This window comes from Sceloporus undulatus, chromosome 4, assembly GCF_019175285.1.
Source record: "Sceloporus undulatus isolate JIND9_A2432 ecotype Alabama chromosome 4, SceUnd_v1.1, whole genome shotgun sequence".
In the NCBI taxonomy this organism is placed as follows: domain Eukaryota; kingdom Metazoa; phylum Chordata; class Lepidosauria; order Squamata; family Phrynosomatidae; genus Sceloporus; species Sceloporus undulatus.
Genome location: NC_056525.1, coordinates 135,921,720 through 135,944,687, shown reverse-complemented (window position 1 = coordinate 135,944,687; position 22,968 = coordinate 135,921,720). Strand labels below are relative to the sequence as shown.

At 42.1% G+C, this 22,968-nt stretch overlaps 2 protein-coding genes across 3 annotated transcripts; one reads left to right on the top strand and one right to left on the bottom strand.

Annotated features, from left to right (window-relative positions):
- Positions 1 to 1,152: 1,152 nt before the first annotated feature.
- DND1 (DND microRNA-mediated repression inhibitor 1) lies at positions 1,153 to 12,264 on the bottom strand. Of its 2 annotated transcripts, XM_042465013.1 has the most exons (6): positions 12,168 to 12,264; positions 9,027 to 9,153; positions 6,715 to 7,176; positions 5,986 to 6,198; positions 5,776 to 5,867; positions 1,153 to 2,290 (listed from the first exon to the last, which is right to left on the bottom strand). In XM_042465013.1, exons 1-6 carry the CDS (start codon positions 12,189 to 12,191, stop codon positions 2,210 to 2,212), a joined length of 999 nt encoding a protein of 332 aa, XP_042320947.1. In that variant the 5' UTR covers positions 12,192 to 12,264; the 3' UTR covers positions 1,153 to 2,209. The 2 variants fall into 2 exon arrangements, with proteins under 2 accessions (XP_042320947.1, XP_042320946.1); XM_042465012.1 differs by having other exon boundaries at positions 5,776 to 6,198.
- A 4,443-nt stretch (positions 12,265 to 16,707) lies between these two features.
- On the top strand, positions 16,708 to 20,867 carry LOC121929375 (toll-like receptor 2). The gene is given in 3 exon segments (XM_042464903.1): positions 16,708 to 16,896; positions 18,953 to 19,561; positions 19,563 to 20,867. Coding segments are annotated over 2 exon segments (1,380 nt in total). The 5' UTR covers positions 16,708 to 16,896; positions 18,953 to 18,962; the 3' UTR covers positions 20,344 to 20,867.
- The last annotated feature ends 2,101 nt before the right edge of the window (positions 20,868 to 22,968 follow it).

Sequence of the window (22,968 nt, the reverse complement as noted above, 5' to 3'; positions counted from 1 at the left end):
AGTTAGGATACTTTTGGGGGGTAGGAAACTGTTGGGGGGCATGAGCCAATTAGACACACTGAAATTGACACACCACTTCGAAGTTGCCATTTTAGTTGCTTTTGGCCACATTTTATTGCTTGGGAAGATTTATTGGAGCATATAACCTCAACTGTGCCATTTTTAGGGGATTTGGGAGCATTCCAGTTTTGGACCAGGATTGCCCTAAAACCAATGTTTTCTTTTTTTAAAAGTTGGGATTTGAAAGATCACTTGGGGGGGGGGGGGTAAGAGGTTGCAAAAGCAGTTGGGGCTACCAGTATCCCATGCACTACACTTCTTTGCCCCTGCTTTAAGCTGTCAGGGGAATTGTTCTAGACAAACCAGTTTAAAACATGTTACTTTGAATGGCTGTCTGGTGCTATTATGCTGCCAATTATCAGTTACCTCCTCTGCTTTTTCCTTAAGACAGCATCATGAATTACTGATGCTGCAGATCCGTAAAGTGTCATTTAATAAAAATAGATATTATGCTAATTTATAAAGCTTCATTTTGCTGTGGCTTCAAATTACAAATGTGGCTGGAATTCCTGAGATAACCACTAAATATGTTTTCCTGGACTAAATATATGGCTACATTAAGAACTGATGATTCTGGTTCTTTGCAGTATAGTAGAAGTGATACTCATATTCTGTTTTAGCATCTTCTGTTTTTTCAGCACAAGACAGCCATTGGTAAAAACAAAGCAAGAGTTTTTTATAAAGCAGACTTCATAATCATAGTACTTGCATGTGCATATATGTGCCTTCAAGTTGCCTGTCAACTTATGGCAATCCCATAGGGTTTTTAAAAGCAAGAAGTTCCTTCCTCTGAAATACAGCCTACAACACCTGGTATTCAGGGAGAGGGAAACCATTCAGAATATCTTATATTAGGGAGACTGCATGGATCTACATTTGAGTTAGTGCAAACATTTCTATTCAAACAAGCTGTATGTACACTTTTTATTATAGTTAAGAGATTAAATTGCACATCAAGGACAAATTGTAGAAGCATGCAACATACCATCCCCACTCACAAATTCCCAGTGGGAACTTGCTACTGGCACTTTAGCAAACTGCAGATTAGATTCTTGACACTTAAAAAAAAGAAGAAAAAGGACACTACACAGATTTCTTTCAAAACTACTTTAATATTAAAGTACCAACGATTCTGATGTTACACACTCATTCACTGTTTTCCATGCAATTCTAAAATGTAAAGTTTTAAGGCACCAAGCAGATCTTGTCCTCTGAAATTCTCATTCATTGGGAACATTTTTTTCCCTGTGTTAAAAAGCCACCTGGCTGTGCACGAGCTGTGCTGTGCTTATTAAAAGGTATCAGAAAGCATTCAGAAGTAATGTCACCCTGTTCATTTAAGTTTTCATCTTCAAGAGCTAGCTTGTAACACAGTAAGGCACCGTCAATACAAGCCTCTTTCCTCCATCAGAGAAAAAGGCCTGGCTGAAGAAAAATCTACTTGTATCTGGTTGTTCCCCTACAATAAGTTTGCTAAGTGCACCCCTCCCCAAAAGATCTAAGCTATATGGCATGTGATTCAAACTGCCATGTAAACAAATTAAAATATATTCCAAACGTAATACAAACAAGATTTAAACACAAAGAAAAGGAGACAGCTCTTACTCTTGAATCTGGACCATAGCTGGCATCACATGGCTCAACTAGATACTACACCTAATACCTTCTGTTTGGGAAAGCCTTGCTTTCTTTCTCACATCTTGATAAATGGGATGGGCCCACTCTAATTTTGATCTACTGGACGAGGGAGGTGGAGACAACTGGTGTTAATAAAGGTTTTGTTCCTTTCCATCTGTGATCTGGGGAGGAGGTGAACTCAAGGAAAAACCCAGTTGAGGTGGGAATGTTTAAGCTTTCCTTACCTATGCACAGCAGACCAGACAATAAGAAAGTGAGTGTTTCCTGCACACTACACATTTCTTTTAGCTTCTAAGTCCAGGCCTCTGCAGGCTTACGTGGTACTAGTGCATTTACATTGTCTGCCAGCAAACAAGCATGCATCCTTTCCTTCCAAAACTGTAGGGGCTGCTCAAACAACTCAACCAAACAATTTAGTAGAACTTAAGATACAGGAACCAATGTCCCAAACCAACAAAAACAAAGGAGGCCAGGCACCTACTATTCACATAGGTTTGCCTACAGAGCCAACTTAAAAGAGGAAGGGCTGGACACACAGGCATCCTCCACATGTAGGAGTCGTTCTGCAACATTCATTAGACCACTGGGCACCCTGTTAGAAAAAGAAAGACAAGTCTGAACAACTCTTAAAAGATGGTCCTTCTTTTCAAAGACATTGTCTGACACTGGTCTGTGTGAAAACCTAAGCAGCAGTTGAGTGAGTTTCACATGGGAAGTAGATGCAACTCATTTCCACCATGGCATAAAGGGAATGTTTGAACCAAGCGCTCCCAACATGGCATCTACAGGCTCTTGTTGTGCCACTGAGATCCCTTCCTTTATATGCCTCCAGACTCACATGAACTTGGAGTGAAGATGGCAGGCGCTTGCAGGTAAGGCACTTCTGTTCTGCTGCACTCTGGGCAATTTGATAGGACATAATCAGACTCTCAGGGAGACTGGCTTTCACTTGTCCTGTTTTCTCTTTCTGGGATCATTTGTGACTGGCAACACTAGAGATATGAAGGCCCAAGAAAGAGAAAATCAGAACAAATTGGAGACAGCCCCCTCTCCCATTGGTTCCTAGGTCAATCTTTCAATTTGACCAGTGGGAAAACGGCGAAACGTGGGTTTATCGGGCTATGTGGTCATGTTCTAGAAGAGTTTATTCTTGACATGTACATAATATATATATTTTAACTTTTCTGAAAATGCCCCATCTCTTCTGTGGGGAGAAACAAACCAGAAAATACCCATCTCTCCTGCATGGCTTCCAAATTTCTGAGAATCTGTATCTCTATGCTCCACTCACCCACCCACTATATAACAGTGCATTTTACCAACAGGCAACCCCTTCCCCATGGTACTTTACTGATGTTCCAAACGTGCCCTTCAAAAGGGTGGAAGACTCCTGTTTTGAACCATGGTACAGAAATAACATGACAGGTAATTGACAATGTAAGGCACTAGATCTTGTCTGATCTTGGATGTTAAACAGGGTCATCCCTGGTTAGTACTTGGATGGGAGACCACCAACAAATACCAGGGTGCTAAAGGCTCTATTTCAGAGGAAGGAACTGGCAAAACCAGCTCTGAGTATTCCTTGCTTAAGAAAAACCAAGTCTCCCCTTAGAAGGGGAAGATTCTAAAATATAACCTACAACACCTGGTATCGGTTGATGGTCTCTCATCTAACTACTAACCAGGATTGACCTTGCTTAGCTTACAAGATCAGAAAGGATCTGATATCTTTAAGGTATTTATAGACATACTACTTATCACAGACCTTTAGCTAATTGTAACTTTTTCCTGACTCTCCAAATTTGGGAGATACCAATAGTCAGCTCAGCAAGATATATGTAGCTCATTCTTCATTCTTATACTAATGAGTCACACAAACAGTATGAAAGGTTAGGAATATCCATCCTTTTGGCCATCCCATCATTCATTTAGTTTATTTTTTGGTTTGTTGTAATTTACTAATCTGGAAGAGCATGATAACCTAACATTCTTAGCTTTTTAAATTCTTCTCGGTACAATCTACTTCCCAATATTATAATAATAAAGTTAAGGACACAATGACAAATGCCTGATACTTTCAAGAGGGATGCAGTAAAATTTTAACAGTATGCAGCTAAGCAGAATGGAAAACTGATTCTCACTGTATGTAAGAGCATGTACCAAAGAGCATTTGTATTGTGTTGGTGTCATATTTTTGAGATATACAAGTAGACCTCCCCAGTTACTAATTTTTTAGTAAACATTACCAATTAATGTTATATGAAGCTGAAGGTGTTTGATTTATGATTTTGCTCTCTGAAGTCATTAAATCAAAGCGTTCTGTCATTATCCTTAACATACCTATTCTGCCTCCCCACTGCATTCACTACACAACACAGATGGGGGGAGGATCACCCCCAATCACAATGGTGGGTGAAGAGGTGACTGGGAAGCCTCTTATTCAACCCTATCCCATTCTTTAAATCTTTCAAATACAGCCTCAACTGTAGACGGTGTGTCTGCTCTGAATGGAGGAAATTAATACGATGGATGAGGATCCAGACAAGACAGAGGTGCTTACTGTCGACTGGGTCCTAAACTTGGTTTGAAGATGAGCCAACCAATCCTGAATGGTATTAAACTCCCTCTGAAAGACTGTTCAGTTTTGAGGTAGGTTTGGCTCCGTTGCTCCAAATGGCAGCTCAAATAGATGTAATGGCCAGGAGTAACAGCTTCAGCTTTGCCAGCTGTGCCCCTACCTAGAGCTGGATGACCTAAAGATTGTTGCACATGCATTGTAATGTAGATTGGGCTACCTCTGTACCAAGTTCAGAAACTTCAATTAGTTCAGAACATGGCAGCCAGATTGGTTACTGTGACATCCAGGAGCGATCATATCACACCAATATTAAAACCACACCACTGGCTGAAAATTAGTTTCTGGGCAAGGTACAAAATGTTTTTACCTTTAAACCCTACATGGTTTGAATCCAGGTTACTGTACAATACAATACAATACAATCATAGTGTTGGAAGAGAGCCCAAGGGCCATCCAGTCCAACTCCATCATGCAGGAATATGCGATCAAAGAACCCCCGACAGATGGCCATCCAGCCTCTTATAAAAACCTCCAGAGGACGAGATTCTGCCACTTTCCAAGGCAATATATTCCACTGTTGATCAGTTCTTATTGTCAAGAAGTTCTCCCAAACAGTCTGCCCTGTACACTCAGGTCCTCAGGGAGACATTTACTAGACTCAGTCAGATGAGACATTTTCTTCAGCCACCCCTAGACTGTAGAACAACCTGCCAGAAGAAACTTTAGAGCTGAATACGCTGTCTGAATTTAAAATAACATTAAAGACCAGTTTCTTCTGACAGGATTGCTCAGACTATTTTGAATTATACATGTTAAAATGTGGATTGTTTTAATATGTATGTGTCTTGTTTGTTATTTTGAACTGATGTGTGTTTTTAACTGATAAGGTGCATTTCTTGGGCTGTTGTTATTCTTTGCTTGATCAATGGGGAGAGGCGGGTAAGAAAGTAGTAGTAGTCTGTGTGTTCTACTGTTATGTTCTTGAAAATTTATCAACTTTTAATGTTTCGTTTTGTACCTACTATCACTTTTGCGCTGTGTGAAGAGAAGAAACATTGAAGGCTTTCATTGCCGGCATCCATAGTTTTTTTGTGGGGATTTTGGACTATGTGGCCATGTTCTAGAAGAGTTTATTCCTGATGTTTCACCAGCATCTGTGGCCTGAAAAACCCACAAAAACTATAGAAGAAACATCCTTCTTGGGCAAGCAGATCAAACTAATAGTTAACAGAAGCAAAGCACCTTCTTAAAAGCTCCCAGCTTTGACCTTCTGGCTTTGTTGTTCTGTGCCTTCAAGCAATTTCCGACTTATAGCAAACCCTAAGGCGGTTTGTCATCATGTGGTTTTCTGGGGCTGAGAATATGTGACTTGCCCAACGTCACCCAGTGGGTTTCCATGGCTGAGTGGGGAACTGAATCCTGATTTCCAGAGTTATAGTCCAAACATTCATGCTGGCTTTCATTCTAGCTTTAGACAAAGATGTTAAAAAGATACTTACCCAGAGCACCGAGTAGCTGCAGTGCCACAACATTCTTGGCCTTTTCATTGTCCTCCAGGCCAGAATCATCTGGCTTGATCCATACAAATCCACTGAAGGGAGACAAATACCGAGGTATGACTACATGATACCAGAACTGCAACCACCCTTCTGGGTTGCTTTGCACACATTTTGTGAAGAACTGAGGGCGCCCCAGCTGCTGCTTCTCACACTGTAAGTTGAGGTAGTCCAACATGCTGCCCAACATTGGTAGTTTGTGGCAGTCTGCAGGCTCAGAAAGCTCTTCATTCAGGGAATCTCTGCAAGAACCACCAGCTGACAAGATCTTTGGGATGGCCTGCCCTGAGGAACTGCGTAGCTCCTGTTTTATATTGGGTTTCAACCAGTCTATTTCAATCTGGTCTCCACACAGACACAACGTTCCTGCATATGACAGAAAACAAATTATATTACAGTATCTTCCAATTCATCTATCAGTTTGAATGTAGCTCTAATCCTGAAGGTCAAGTATACATGCACCAAGACAAGAGAAGGAAAAATACTACATTAAGAAGTGACAGTGTTATGATTGCAGATGAGCATCATTTGTGTTTACACATACACCAATTATAGCTTATTGTAACAAATATAGAGCTCAAGTATCTAGGGTGATTAATATTACCATTGAATTCTTCATCAACAGTAACTGAGTGACATTTATGCCCAGAATAATCACCCAGTAAAAGATTTGGGAGCACATGACTGCATAGATACTGTAGGACTGCAACATTTGTAAGTCCCAGCCCACACAAGGGATAGTGATTGGGAACTGCAGCCCTACAACATCTGGAGGAGCAACTGTTTTCTACTCTCACCTCACAATGAATGGTGTGTACTATAAATGATCAGTAGCATCCAATGCTCCACCCACTATCTCTTAAAGCATAAGCTGAGACAAACCTTCAACCAGAGCCTTCTTGGCTATTGCAGCAGCCTGATGGGAGATATATTTCACCTCTGCAAGCTGTCGTTGTCTCTTGAAGGGGCTAGGGTGCAAGGAAATGCTCAGGACTCCTGTGGTAAGCTCCTGTAGCATTGGCAGAAGATGGCATTCTTTCACGGAGGGAGCAAGGCCATCAATGCAGAGCTCACACTTGTTAGTGCTTCTGCAAACAACTATGTGGCAGCCCATTTGGATTTCATATTTATTGAGCACAGTGATAGCCTTCTGAGCACTATACCGGTTCAAATACTTGGCATAAGCAAAGCCCCGGTTAAGCCCACTGAACGTCATCATCAGGCGAAATTCATAGAGCTTTCCGACACTTTGGAAAAGAGGAATTAGTTTATCCTCATATATATCTTGTGGGATCTTCCCTATGAAAACCTCTGTACCAGATGGTGGGGGACTGCCAAACCAATCTGTGGAGAGAACAAGAAAAAAAGAGATCACCAAAAGGCTATTTCCTCATTAAATTACAAGGCATCCTACAACAAGGATAGGGAACATCCACCCTATGGGACTTTTATCTGGCACAGAAGCTTTTTCTGTAGGCCACATTTTTCTTCTTCCAGCCTTGTGCAGGAAATCCCCATGTATCCCCAATCACTGGTTGGATTTGTTCCTTCAGTTCAGTGAAATCTAGCTCTTACCTCCATATCAGGGATTGGAGATAAGAAATTTTAAAACATTTAAATTTTAAACACCATACTTTTTGCATTGGGAGTTTCAACACCAGGCTCTTCTCCTGCTAAAATAGCATTGTTTTTAAAAACATTATATAGTTGGGAATCCTCTCTTTCCTTTAATGGCTCGGGAAACTTTCCAGAATCATAGCATTCATTTGCACTAAAACTTTATCACACACAGGACTTAGGGTTGCCCACTTAGTACCTCTGCCAAGACATTATCCCTGTCCCTCTTTCTAATTTGGCAATTTCTCTGGAGATTAGCCTCCCTTTCCCCATCCTGACTAGAATCTTTTCTTTTTTAAAATATAAGCCATGAAAATTCACACACACCCTTTTTCACAGCCGCAGCTGCACAGAGAAATGACCGAACCACATAGAAATATAAACGAAGAGAGTCTTACATTTAAAAGGGTGTTTATTTAATCACAAAGACATAAAAACAAATGTTTCCCTGCCTCCAGTCTTCTTTTCCTAGGGATTGGGGAAAAAAAATCTTCTCGATTCACAAGAGATCAGGCTAAAGCAGCTGACGGCTTTCATCTACCAGCAATTGAATCTGAAGCTGGAAGTATGAAGAGGCAGGAGGCAGTGTCAATGAAACAAATGCTCTTTTAACTGTGAGACGCATTTACACTTACATTTCCAGGGGTGTATGTTAGTGTGAGAGAGACAGAGACACACACACACACACAGGAACTGCACTGCTCTATCTGGAAAAGGAAACGGGGTGGGGGAAGTCTGAAGCAATATTTTTTGCCTTCTCCACTTCTGACAAGCCCCCATTTGGGAATGAGGGGTCATTTGCCACTGAATATTTTTTCTATAGACTCCTCCCACCACCAAAACAAACAAACAAACAAACAAACAAAGGTTATAAAATTTCTCTTGTTACTTTTCCATCCCAAATTGAAAGGAAACACATTTTACATTTCCTAGCCCTTCTCATCAGACTACTGGAGGTAAACAGAAGGTTTTCAGTGCAGGAAAGTAAGCCACAGCCAAAAGGCGCCCACAGAACACCTCCTGGGTCTTGACCACCCCAAACCAGCATAACTTTCACATTATAAATTGTAGCAGAAGCAAGCAGGAAAGGGGATTATATATGGATTTTTTGTGGTTGAAAAGGTAACATTTTTTTCCAAATGGTCTCCTACCAGGGGAACAACAGAAGAGGAATAACATCATATAGTATATCCCAACCAAAAATGAAATTATTCTGTTGTAATTGCAGTATACCTGACCCATGTGATACTCTCCCTAGATCTTGTTCCTGAGTAGATACGTCTATAAAAAGTCTAGAGCTTTGCATGCTGGGTGTGTGTGTGTGGGGGGGGGACAGATGGCCAGACTGGTAATAATTCTCCCTTGCTCCTCTATACACTTTACTTTTGCTCCTTCTACTCAAATCATGACATAGGAAAAATATGTCCTTGTTAAGGACAGAGATTCACAGCAACTAGTAGTCACTATAGCAAGATACCTCAGAAGATAGGATGCTGCCTTTTTATTGCCAGCAGCAATAACACTATTTGGAATAAATAGTTAACATATGCTTCTCGTAAGTCAAGTTTTTTACTTACCTGGTGGAGGGCCACCATATTTTCTCTGGCCGTTGATCTGTAGTAACTTAACTCCTGTGTCTTTTACCCATGCCAGAAGCTCATTTTTTCTACTCTGATTTATTTCACTCAGTGTCAGAGAAGGCACCTGCAACACAAACATGTATCAGACTGGCCCCAACACCTCCAAGACCTTCCATAAGCAGAGTTGATAGGCAGCTCCTGCAATGGTAACTGTAGTGAATGAAAAGCCAAAACTTTTGCTTAGCTCCATGCAACAATCTCAGGTAAGAATCCAGCAGGTTTCCCCACTGGCTGAACTTTTTAAGGCAAAAGGCAAAATCCTCCTCTCCGTACTTATTTGAGTATTTATACCCTGCTCTTGACGTTCATCGTATAAACTGAAATTTCTCTCATAAAGGTAAGGCAGCAGAATTATAAAAATGGTTTTGCCCATATCATGATGTGAAATCCTGCCAGCAAGCTTAGGATATGGAGCTTTAAACTACAGTCTTAGAGCCCGTACAGATAGACCAATATAAAGCTGGTTCGGGTCACTTTGGAGGTATACTGTTTAAATGATGCATGCATTTGAAGAGTCCGAAAGCTTCGCCAAAGCTACGCTGCAGTCCTTAGGGTTGGAGTGTGGCTTTGGTGTGGCTTCTGGACTCTTAGGACGCATGCATCATTTAAACAGCATACCTTCAAAGTGACCCAAAGCAGCTTTATTTTGGCTTGTCTGTTCAGGCCTTATGTCAATGTTTTTAAACCATGTTTTTGTTTAAGCTGGCCACATGGCAGTGAACCAGAAGTCCTCTCCCTCTTGCCCTCTTATGGATTTTGGTATTTTTCTTCCAAAATTGACATCTCCTTTTCCTTTCACCTCCTTAAAATAATAATTCAATTATATAAACAGTGAGTAAATATATGATGGAAGGAGATCAATAAACACAGATTTCTACATGAAAAAGAGAAAGAGGAGGCAGCCCCAGAAGGAGATGTGTACAGAACTGGGGGAATTCACTGGAATACACACCCAGTCACTGTGAAATATCCCTTTCTGAGAAGATATATACAGATGGGGCTGTGGTTGTTGTGCGCTTGCAAATCACTTCCAACTTATGGCGACCCCAAGGCTCTATCATGGGGTCTTCTTTGCAAGATTTGTTCAGTGGGGCTTTACCACTACCTTCCCTAGAGGCAGAGAGAGTGTGACTTGCCCAGGGTCACCCAGTGGGTTTCATGGCCAAGTGGAGAATTGAACCCTGGTCCAACATTCAAACTGCTTTGCCACACTGGCCCATAGATGGGAAGCTCACTGCAATATACAGTTTTGTGTATTGCACTTTCACTGACTGTGAAGTACTCCTTCTGAGATGTGCACAGCTCAGCTTACTTTTGCAAGTCACCACTGTAGTAACACAAACAGAGGAAAGTGAAGAAAGAGCAAAGGAGCCTCACAGTCAGCTAAGTGCAGAAGGGAAGGGATGGGAGTCAGGCCCAAGCCCTGAAACCAGCTGCCCACCCTTTTGAGTAGATTGAGTGGTTCCCAAACTATGGTCTTCCAGATGTTTTGGACTCCAGCTCCCAGAATTCCTGACTGTTGGCTTTTGGAAGCTGAAGTCCAAAACACCTGGACAAACAAAGTTTGGGAATCACCACTTTAAAGCCTTGAGCTTCAGAGGTGGTGGAAGCACAGAGCATGGAGAGTGGAAAGCGAAGTTGTTGCGTGCCTCCAAGGCTGCATCCACACTGGAGATAACCCGGTTTGGTACCGCTTTAAATGCCCTGGCTCAAGGCTATGGAATTCTGTGAATTGGAGTTTGTTGTGGGCCTCACAACAAACTCCAGCTCCCAGAATTCCATAGCCTTGAGCCAGAAAGAGTTAAAGCAGTGCCAAACCAGGTTATCTCTCCAGTGTGGATGCAGCCCAAGTCTTACCACCCACCAGATTTGTTTGGATTACTTTTTCCTTTGCCTTCCTTTGAGGCTGAGAGAGTGTGGACTCGCCCAAGGTCTCCACAGTGGGTTTCCATGGCCGAGTGGCAGAATTCAAACACTGGCCTCATTCAGAAAAAGTCATGATGGAGACAACGAGGAAAACCGGTCCCTCTCCTGAAACTGCTTTTTTTAAATAGAGGTACAGTGTAAATTGTAATCAAACTGATAACACATATATAAAGCTAAAATAAAAATAAAATCAAACATTGGTGAAATAGGATTGTAACACTGCATGTGCTGATTTTATGATGTCTGTAAAGCGCCATGTAGATTTATGGTGCTACATATATAAGCATTAATAATACTAATACCAATACTAATACAATACAATAACATGAACAGAAATTAAGTTTTCCCAGTGGAAAAGGCTGAGTACCTACTAGCTGTATGTATAGCATGGTTATAGAGTGTTGGACTTCAACTCTCGAGTCCAGGATGAGATTCAGCTCAGCCATGGACCCCATTGGAAGGGGACCTTGGTCAGGTCACACTCTCTCAGCCTCAGAGGATGACAGTGGTAAAAACAACAAAACATAACAAAGCCCAACCTTCTTAAGAAATCTTGCCAAGAAGACTCCAGGAGAGGTTCACACCACCTTTGGGTGGCCATAGGTCAGAAACCACTTGAATGCACACAACAACAACAACAGCAAAAATATGTAGAGATAATCTTGTAGACCCTTTGAGACTGTCTGAAAGGAAGAATGAGCATGAGCTTTCCTAAAGTCTACTCCCTCAGGTGCATTTTATGTCTTGTAATGTCCAAATGCATGTAGACAGAGGTCTTGTAGCCCCTTTGAGAGGAACAGAAAGGAAGCAGTTGGCAGCAGGAGCTTTTGCAGACTAAAGTCTCCTTCCTCAGGTGCATTTATGGCATGTAAAGTCCAAATTTATGCAAAGAGAGGACTTGAAGCCCCCTTGAGACTAACAGAAATTAAGAAGTTGGCAACAGGGGCTTTCCTAGATTTCAATCTACTTCCTCAGGTGCATTTATGTCATGCAATGTCCAAATGTATGGAGAGAGAGAGACCTTGAAGCCCCTTTGAAACTCACTGGAAAGAAAGAAACTGGTAGCAGAAGCTTTCCTAGGCTAAAACCTACTTCCTCAGGTGCAAAAAGTAGTTCCTACTCCTGAAGCACCCAGTCCTCCTCCATCCCTACCTTCCTTTGCAGGGGAGCAGCCATGGCACCTGCACACTTTGCAAGCAACTCCCAGCAGAGCCACACCTTCGCAGCCACGCCTGCCTTCTCCCCTCGTGCCTCCTTTTATATCCCGCCAGGAACAGGGCAGTTCCTCCTGGAGGCTTCTGATTGGGTGCTGTTGCTGCGCTTCCAGAGGCTCCTTAGTTCTGATTGGGTGCTGCTGCTGCGGTGGAGCTTCCAGAGGCTTCTCTTCCTCCAGATGCCTTCATCTCCCAGAAGCCTCAGCCATGTTGGCCAATAGCCTGGGATTCTGGGAGATGGAGTCCAAAAACCCCTTAAAGAGCACAGTTTAGGGACCACTGATTGGGAATAGGAGTAAAGTGAAATATTCATACAGTGGGCCTTTGTTATCCGCTGGGTTTGGTTCCAGGACTCCCATGGATAACAAAATGTATGGATGCTCAAGTCCCATTATATGCAATGGCACAGTAAAATGGCGCATTTCCTTATATAAAATGGCAAAATCCAGTCTAGCTATTTGGAATGTATTCTTTTTTGGAGTATTTGCAAGCTGTGGATGCTTGGATCCGTGGATAAAAAAAAGTCCATGGATATAAGGAGGGCTGACTGTACATATGGAGACTATATATATATATATATATGAAAAAAAGTGGAACAAAACAATAATCACCCAGGACTCAAGGAAGGAACACGTCTATGTTATGCATTACGTGTTTTTTTAGATATTCAAGAATGAATGAACGCTTTTGTTAAATGTTCAGTACGTAAAGAATGTAAGTTAGTAGATCGTGTAAGTTTTCAAGGTATGTTACGTCGTTATTTTGTTCTGTGTTTTATATGTAACATACGAGAGTATACTCTCGTCCCTCCACATTCACTGGGGTTAAGGGCACAGGACCCCTGTTAATGTAGAAACCCACAAAACACCATGTTTTTACCCAAGAGGACACCTCTCTAGGAATCTCTAGGTCCTCCAGTGCAACTCTGTGGTCAATGTCCAGCAGACACTGACCATAAGACTGCCCTGGAGGAGCTACAAAGGCCTAGTGGAGCGTTCTCTCTAGGAATCTCTAGGTCTTTCAGTGCGACTTTTAGTTATAGTCAACCATAGAGTTGCAACGGAGGACCTAGATATTCCTAGAGAGAACATATTAATAAAATCCGTGAATAATCAAATCCACAAAAGTCAAAGCCACAAATGTGGAGAGACGAGTGTATGCAGAACAAAAACATTTTTTAAACCCCTAATGTTCATGTTACTTGTTATGTGTGCCTTCAAGTTGATTCCAATTTATGGCAATGCTAAGGTGACCCTTTCATGGGTTTTTCTTGGCAAGATTTGCTCAGACTGGAGGGGGGGGGGTTGCCTTTGCCTTCCTCTGAGGCTGAGAGTATGTGACTTGCCCAACATCATCCAATGGGTTTCTGTTGCTTAGCAGGGATTCAAAGGCTGGTCTCCAGTCCTCATCTAACACTCAAACCACTACACCACAGTTAATTAATTCATTAATGGTCATTGCCCAATGCAGTGTTGAAAAAGTAACTTGGCGTAATCACCTCTACTGTTGCTCATCACTTTTTGTTTAGAGGAACTCCTGCTGAAGTTGTTCCCTATTTTTACACTCTCTTTCTGGGGAGTTAGCCTTTCTGAACTTGCTTCTGATTCACTGCTGATCAAGCTTACATCTGGACCGCAGAAATAACCCAGTTTGACACCACTGCAGCTGCCATGGCCCACTGTGATTAAATTCTGGGATTTGTAGTTTGTCGTGGCACCAGAGCTCTCGGACAGAGAAGGCTGAATTGCTCACAAAACTACACGTCCCTGAATTCCACAGCACTGAGCCTGGGCAGTAAAAGTGGTGTCAAACTGGATTATTTCTGGAGTGTGGATGTAGCCAAAATTGAGCTCTTTTCGGACTCCTGCACTCTGCACTGGGCTTGGAGAAGACCTAAAGTGTGTTTAATTTTCCTAACTATCCTGGAGTGTTGTTAGTGTTGGAACAATAGCCTTCAGCCATTATTCTAATGTATTACTGAAAACATTTTGACTTAATTTGTATTGTTAGTCCAGACTAGGGCAGAGCAATCAATTGGATTAGCCAGTGGGTTTTTGTTCAACCATTGATTCATTGGGCCATTTTAGATGGGATTAGTAGCAGTGGTTTCCAAAATTTGGTCCTCCAGATGTTTTGGACTTTAAGCAGAGGCTGGATGGCCATCTCTTGGGGATGCCTTGATTGAGATTTCCTGCATGGCAGGGGGTTGGACTGGATGGCCCTTGCGGTCTCTTCCAACTCTATGATTCTATGATTCAAGGATAAGGCTTCTGTCTTTATAGTTACAGTTTAGTAAACAGGGAGAAATCTATGAGACTACATTTGATATTGACTCCAAGAACTAATGCATAATATTTTATAGTAGTAGTGAGAAAGAGGAGGAAGATGCCAGTTGAGACTTCAGTCCTGAATTCCAATTTAATTAGAATTCTTAAAATTAATTATAGAATGAGGGGATTCTGATTTTCTCATTGTTGTTTTTCTTGTTTTTGTGTGCCTTCAAGTCATTACCAATTTATGGCAATTCAAAGATGAACCTATCATGGGGTTCCTTTGGAATGTTTCTTATGGGTGTGTGTGTGTGTGTGCCATTGCCATAACCTTAGGCTGAGACAGTGTAACATGCCCAAGGTCATCCAGTGGGTTTATATAGTTGAATCAGGATTGAACCCTGGTCTCCAGAGTCATAGTTCAACACTCAGACCATGTCACTCTGGCTTTTAGGATTCAAATTCTCTTTCGGGAATGTAGATGCCTACTGCTGGACAGCAGAACTACAGTTTTCTATCCAAATTACAGTAGGAAAGAACAGAGCAAAGTCAAGAGTCCAAAACATCTGGAGGTTCCAAAGAGCCACTAGACTAACCAATAGAGACAGCGTGGTGTAATGGTTTGAGCACTGGACTGTGATTCTGGAAACCAGAGTTCAAATCCCTGCTCAATCATGGAGACCTACTGGGTGACTTTGGGCAAGTCGCACACTCTCAGCCTCAAAAGCCCCATGATATGAACTTATGGCCTTAGAGTTGCCATAAGTTGGAAACAGTTTGAAGGCACACAACAGCAGCAGAAGCAACAACAACAACAAACTAACCCAAAAGACTGTGGCTTTTGTGTGGTAGGTAAATAAAATACACAATAGAAAACAAGTGCAGTTGGCAATACTTGAAGTATCTTGGAGACTCAGCTTGAAACTAGAAAGTAGATACTTGAGACTTGACTTGAGATTAGGACTAAAATACTTGAATGTTGGACTGGATTCAAGTTATCAGTTTCGGCCCTGAAATGTTAGGGCCTGGGGTTGCTCCTGACCCAGCGATCCTAAAAGAGGGAGGTGTTAGTAGATGCCAGTGGAAAGAACTGGTACATTTTGGACTATCCAGTGTAGCTTTGCACAAACAGGAAATATGTACATTAATCCAAATGCCTGTATTCTCGGATGCATGATATTTTTTAGTTGAAAAGTAGGATAAAAATCAGTTATGGTACAATTATTGAAACTATTGTCCATTAAAATCTGGGACCTGATGGCAAGATTAGTGTTGGCGCCTTTTGTTTTAAAAGTGTTGACAGCTTAGACTGAATGCCTCCAAATATATGCAGATTGTTCCCCCCCAGGGAAACTGATTTTAAAGGACTGGTGGGCATGTGCAAAGGGCTTCTGATTTGTAAAGCAAATGCTACTCTATCTGTATGGAACAAGATTGTGCTTCAGAAACAAGGCATGCACTTTCTGAAGGCTAGGAAATCCCTAAAACAGTGATGGCGAACCTTTTAGAGACTGAGGCCTGTTACAGACTGCCAAAATAAAGCTGTTTCGGGTCTCTTTGGAGGCATGCTCTTTAAATGATGCATGCGTCCTAAGAATCCGGAAGCTGCACCAAAGCTGCACTCCAGGGCTTAGGAATGGAGTGTGGCTTTGGCACGACCTCCAGACTCTTAGGACCCATGCATCATTTAAATAGCATACCTCTAAAGAGACCCGAAGCAGCTTTATTTTGGCAGTCTGTAACAGGCCTGAGTGCCCAAACTGCAACCCCAAGCCCAATTATTTATTGCAAAGTGCCGCGTCCTTCTAACTTTCCAATAACAAACTCTGGCAAGCACTATGCTGAGGTGGTGGCACACGTGCCCACAGAGAGGGCTCTGAGTGCCACCTCTGGCACATGTGCCATAGGTTCGCCACCACTGCCCTAAAATTTGATGTTATCCTATCTCTAATTCACAGCTTGCCTTTATGAACCAAAACTGTACCTGCAATCTGAAAGAATGAGAAAAACCATTGTTGCAGTTAGGCTATTTGTAATTGCCTTCTGCCTGTGCTTTGGATATTCAGAACTGAAAGAGTGGACAGAAGCAGGGATATTTTTTCCTCTCTCTTCCTATTTGCACATTTTGGACTGTTACGTAACAGTGTCACAGCAATATCCTTCTGCAAGTGGAGTTCCTCAAAAAACACTTGAAATGCGTTGTGAAGAAGTGCTGACAAGAAGCTGGTTTTGGTTATGTGCCGTTTAGGAACGATAAGCAGATTTGAAAGAGCAACTTGCCGCTGAAAAAATAAAGAGAAGTCATTTGTGCTCTGTTGCGAACAAAATTAATGTGTCTTCAACTAGGATATCCTGGAAGCAGAAGGAATTGGCACAACTAGAGCATTTGGATAGTGAGTAAGTTCTGTTTTGTTGCTTAATTTCAATACCTCTCCTGCCTTCTACCAGACAGCTATCCTAGCACATGTGCAGTGCGCTCCTGTCCACATTTCCCCAAAACCCAGTCCCCCACTGTGTTCAGTCACAGTTTACGTCCAAAGGTGTGCACAGGAATGCTGTCTAAATTGGGTGTAGCAGATTATCTGGGCTTTATTTATTCATCAGTGAGGTCCTCACAGGCCTTGATAGTAAAGGAATGGCATCACTGACACTGTTTAGCAGTTTTTGCCTTGAATGAGGAGCCTGATTCCATACATTTAGTGAAACAAAGTAGGCCAGAATTTATTAACAACAATAAAACAAAACATGAAAATATGAAGGGAGAGGGGAGGGCACTGCTGGAGTGACAGGTGGCTTTTGAGTAAACTTCAAATTGCATGGTCCGCTCTATGTAACAAAAAAATGTTCTGCGTGGCTTTAAAAGAAAAATCTTGGCACTTTGGGAACGAAAAACTATGTAAATCTATACACCAGCCAATTGACTGGTGGAGCAGAGGGCAGGTAGCCAGGGGAAATGCCAGGTAGAGCTTAAGAAAGTAATAATAAAAATAATACTTTTTAAAATCCACTGTATAGTGAAAGCACAAATGGAAATACAGGATATCTCTAGAAGCAGATTGTTATTTGCTCACTCGCTGCATGCAAGTAGTAGTATATTTGTAAAACCTGTATGCTCTTTTTAAAAGACCAAGGAACCAACCAGGAGGAGAATGGACACTTGTAAAGAGCTCAAAATGAGCCTATATAAAAAATCAGTCCTATTTCCCAGTAGATAAGAGCCCCACATCCTGTAGTTTGGTGACCCCACGTGAGTGGAGCCAACCCTAGAAGGCCAGTCTTGTCCTGCCTTTCACTCCAGTAGGATGTGTTTGCTGTTGCTCTGCAACTTCTTCATTATAGCCACTCCAGTCCTTTCCTTCTCTTCGTTCCTCTGACACCCCACTTTGTTTCCTTTTAGCCCTGTTCTGTGGGCACCAGCCTCCATGCCTAGCAGATGGATCAGGCCCTGCATTACTACGTACCATGAATTCTTGGGAGATTGCCACCAGAAACCAAGTCACCCATGCCAAAGAATGCAGGGGCATGAGCACCTCTAACCATCATAGCTCCTATACCAAAGACCATCAGGGTGGCCACATACAAGACATCATACACACTTGTTAGACATCACTAGCTTTACAGCTTGGCTGGGCTGAGGCTGCTGTTGACAGCAGGGTCTTGCATCAGGTGCTCAAACCTATGTCTCTGAAGGGCCAGCAGCACCCACCCTGTTTAGATCGGCTTTGGTAAATCCCAAACTACAGGGATTATCTACTGGGGAAAGGGACATTGGCACACAGCAAACAACTCCTTTGTATTACTTCAGTGTGTTTAATGCTCATATGGTGCTAGGTGGCTGGATAATAAAGTCAAACATTTTTGCAGCCTGTTGACCCCCAGGTCTTCTGTTGGCCTTTCCCTTCCTATGTCCATTCTGCTTCTCACTACCTCCTACTTCGGGGCTCATATACTTTGAAGGGTCAAACTGAAGCTATTAGTGAGTAATTTAGCCAGGTCCTGCCTCTATCCTGCCCATGTTTTTCTTATCTACAAAAATCTAGATTCCACGAGTCAGTTTTGAACTGCTGCTTCTATATATACAGAGTGATTCAAAGAGAATGGTGCAAAAATAAATAAGAGCAGCTTTACTTTTGCATTCTTTTTCAATCACCCAGTACGGGCAAAATAGTTAAGAAGGAGAAGGCATTAAGAAGCCACAGAGTTCAGGGGTGTTACTTAGCAGACGCTGCTTCAGATTGCCTTTGATAAAAAAAAAAAAGTCTTATCCTGCAGTTTATTGTCAGAAACATTTTAGAAAATCAAGCTGGAAGTATGTTGTTATTTTTTTGTGCACCTTCAGAACATTTCCAACTTATTGCCACCCATATTGCCACCATTGTGGGGATTTCTTGGGATTTCTTTCTCAAACCACTACACCATGATGTAGCTTTACTGTGGCTTTTCTCTTTTTCAGGCTGTGCATCATGCATAGAACTCAGGCCCTTGTATTCTTCCTTCTGCTGGGTTTGAACTTCCCTAAAGCAAAAGGCATGTGTTACTTGTCCCAACAGCACTGTGTGTGTTCACTACTAGAGCTGAAGAAGTCAGAGGCCCAAACATTCTTTAACTGCCTCCCAGCCACTACATATGAGCTTCAAGGTGGAAACCTGGCACAGTTTTTTAGAAATGGCTTTTCTAGAACTGAGCTGAAGTCAAATGAAATTGACTTTCTGGAGGCTCTCCAGGTAAGCAAGCTGATCTTTACAGACCTCATTGTGCCAGAAGTTCTCTTGCCAGTAGCCCTGAAAATTATTTCCTACACACCTCAGGTCTCTGAACTGAAGTTTGTAAACTGTACTTTCCTTAGATCTGCTGACCAGCTTGACACAGATGGATTTGACCTAAAGGTTTCTTCTTTGCATTTCCACAAAGTCATGGCTGCTTCTTTGGACGACAGAGTTGATATATCCAGCCTGAGAAGCTGGCTGGAGACCCTAGAAAACCTGTCAGTAACCGAGTCAGAAGTCACATCTATCCCATGCAAAATCAGCACAGTATTGAGAGCACTGCGCTTCTTGGATCTTTCAGGAACCGTTTCCAGGACCAGGGCCACATAGAGAAAACTCATTCTGCAAAGGTGCTTTCCCTCAGCTCCAGGTGTTAAAACTACATGGCAACAATCTGACCTCTTATGAGACAGTGTGCCAGACTCTGGCTCATCTCAACCAGCTCACTCATTTGGACCTCAGTCAGAATGATTTCGTGCCTGAACTCGTCTCCTCTCCCTGCTTGTGGCCACCATCTCTACGTGTTTTCAATTTGTCCAGCACAGGATTTGAACACATAGACAGGTCACTGCCCCCTGACATTGAGATACTAGATCTGAGTGCCAATCACATTTTTACCCTAGACCTCTCCATCCCTGGACTGAAAGAGCTCTACCTGTCCCACAACAGGCTGCAGTCCATCCCCTCAGTCAAGGGGCTTCCAAGTCTAGAAGTGCTCAGTTTAGATCACAACCAGCTCTCGCAGCTTCCTACTGAAGGCCTTCTGCATTTGAAAAACCTGCATAGCTTAAAAGCCGGACACAATCTCTACAATTGTTCTTGCCGCCAGACTATCAAGGAAATCCAGGACTTGGCCACCAGCAAGGCCTTGCTGCCCGATTGGCCTCATGACTACATATGCAGCTCCCCTCTGGATTACCAGGACTATGTCCTGAATGAACTGCCTCTCTCCTCACTGCAGTGCAGCAGGGCAGCCATGCTCAAGCAGGGCTCAGGGGCCACTTTGCTGACATACCTTCCATTGGTCCTTGCTTTGGCCTCATTGCCAGCATACAGAACCCAACCTATTGTGCTGTAAATCAAGCAGCTAAATAGAATGCCTGGATGAGAATGGTTGAAGCTTTGGAGGGAAATGGTCAACTTAATAAGGGTGTTTGGTTACCTGAGAACACTCTGTTATAACTACCAACGCAGGTGTGTTTTCTGCTGGAAGAGAAAGAGGTTTGTTTGGAAAAGAAAACTGATTTGTAGATGTGATTGTTTCCAGAGACCTCCATCAACTTCCAGTTTCATTTTTTCCATAATATTTTTTTTAACTGAAATAACATTATTAATCTCCACCTTCCCTTGACAAAGCATGATGTCTCAATTTCACATTTACAGTTGTAAATGTTAATGCAATTATATTGGTCATACCCCAATTTCAAAAAAAGGAGAGAAAATGTGAAGGAAAAAAGGTAATGCTTTATACAGAATGGTATTGATTTAGAACATTCTATGCTGATTGATTACTACAGTGGGCCCTTAGTATCTGCTGGGGTTTAGTTCCAGGATCTCCATCGATGCCAAAATCCATGGATGCTCAAGTCCCATTATATACAGTGGTATAGTAAAACATTGTCACTTATATAAAATGGCAAAAACCAAAGTTTGCTGTTTGGAATTTTTATTTTTTGCAATATTTTCAATCTGTAGATGCTTGAATTAGTGGTTTAAAAATTTGTGGATATGGAGGGCCAACCGTATATACAATGGTGTAGTAAAATGGTGTCCCATGTATAAAATAGCAAAATGAGTATTTGCTTTTTGGAAGTTATATTTTTGGAATTTTTTCAAGGCATGAATGCAGAATCCATGGAAAAGGAGGGTCAACTGTACAACACATGGTCCTTTCTTCTGACAAATGTAAACAGAAACGTAACTGCACGCCTGCGTAGTGCTGTATTATAAACACATAATACCACAATCGGCTTCTACAATATATGCTGCACTGACGGAACGAAAAAATTATGCTTTGCATGACACTGTTGCAACCATTTTACTGTTTATTCCCCCCAATTCAGTGCCATCTCTTTGTTCAATCTGTATACTGTGTTTGTTTTGACCCTTTGGTGTATCCAGTTAGGCTCCAGGGCCCCCTCTGGATGCTCAAGTCCCATTATATACAGAGTGGCATAGTAAAATGGTATCCCTTCAATAAAATGGCAAAATTAAGGTTTGCTTTTTGCTGCTTTATATATTTTTTGAATATTTTGAATCCGCCTGTGCAGAGGGCTGACTGTACGTGTGTAATTTCTGTCATATCAAAAAGAGATTTGTATTTTAAAAACACTGCATAGACATAACCAGTTATAGCACATGTGCACACATAGGTTTAAACTCCAGCTATAATCCTTGGAAGTGTTGCTCTGTAAGCTGTCACAAACTTGCTTTTGTTGCATTGGATGGAGCACACCTACCCCTTTGGGACCTGTGCCAGTGCTAAAGCTGAAAGGCATTTGTGTCTATGTATGTATGTATGTATGTATGTATGCATGTATGTATGTACACCACTAGTATTAAGAATTTCACAGGTCAGAATTTGGCAGCTGGGTGATGCAACATCCAGTGGCAGACATGGAGTGTCATCATCACACCACTTGGAGGGCATGTCCAGGGTGACTCAAGAGGCTCATGTAAAGGACAGCTGCAGGCACCTGTGTGAGGATATCATGCCATGGTCAATATGTATAAATATGGGTGTGATCTGTGAACAGTGTGGCTAATTGTTGATGGTTGGTTGGAGAGTCCTTGTCGTGTATATAGTGCTGTATATACTTAATAGTAAAGTTTTGTAAACAGAACTTGAAGACTCTTGAGCATCCTTATGCTTTTTTTTTTTAGCATCCTTATGCAGTTGTAGGTGGTGGCAGCACTGCAGAGCCCAGCAGAGAAGGACCATGAGTAGTGTGCAGCTCTGACATGTTAGTGATGAGAGAAGTATGTCAATTATCTTTGTCTATTTAGAGCTGTCACCCTTTCCATGATGGACTCCTGCAGTGTCTTCCCATTCCAAATAGATATAGGCTGTTCCTGAGAAGTCTTCCTTGCTCTTCACTTTACACTTCAGTTCTATGAGTTGTCCAGGAATGCTTGATATTGGATAGCCTATACAATTTACTAAGTGAATAATAAAACAAGCTCAAGTTCTCAAAAATGAATTATGGTAGGGGGGCTCTTCCTGCCAACAGCAAGCCACTCTCCTATTCCCATCCCCTAGATTCTGCATATCTGGCCACTGCAAAAGCCATACTCTCTTGCATCTGTTCCTTCCTCCAAGGTTTCATTTTGCTTATCAGAGGTTAGTACCATCATCTGCTTCCAAAAACTGGTTTCTTCTCTGGAATGTCTGTTTCAATACAGTCTATGGTCTATGCCTCTGGACATCACAAAAGTGACTGTAACTTTCCTCTCTTGCGGGAATCAACACTGTGAATATCTCAGGATGGTACAAATTTTATTCCAAAATGAGCCCGGAAAGCCATGGCCCAAATCTTAGTTCATGATGCTAGCAGTTGTACCTTCTCCAAGGTAATAGTAGCAAAGGAAAGCAGACCAAGGTCTCTGTCATACCATCATGAAATTATGCCACTTTGATTGCCATGGCTGTATCCTACAGAATACTAGGTTTGTGGTTTGAGGAGGCACAGAGAGTTCTTTGACT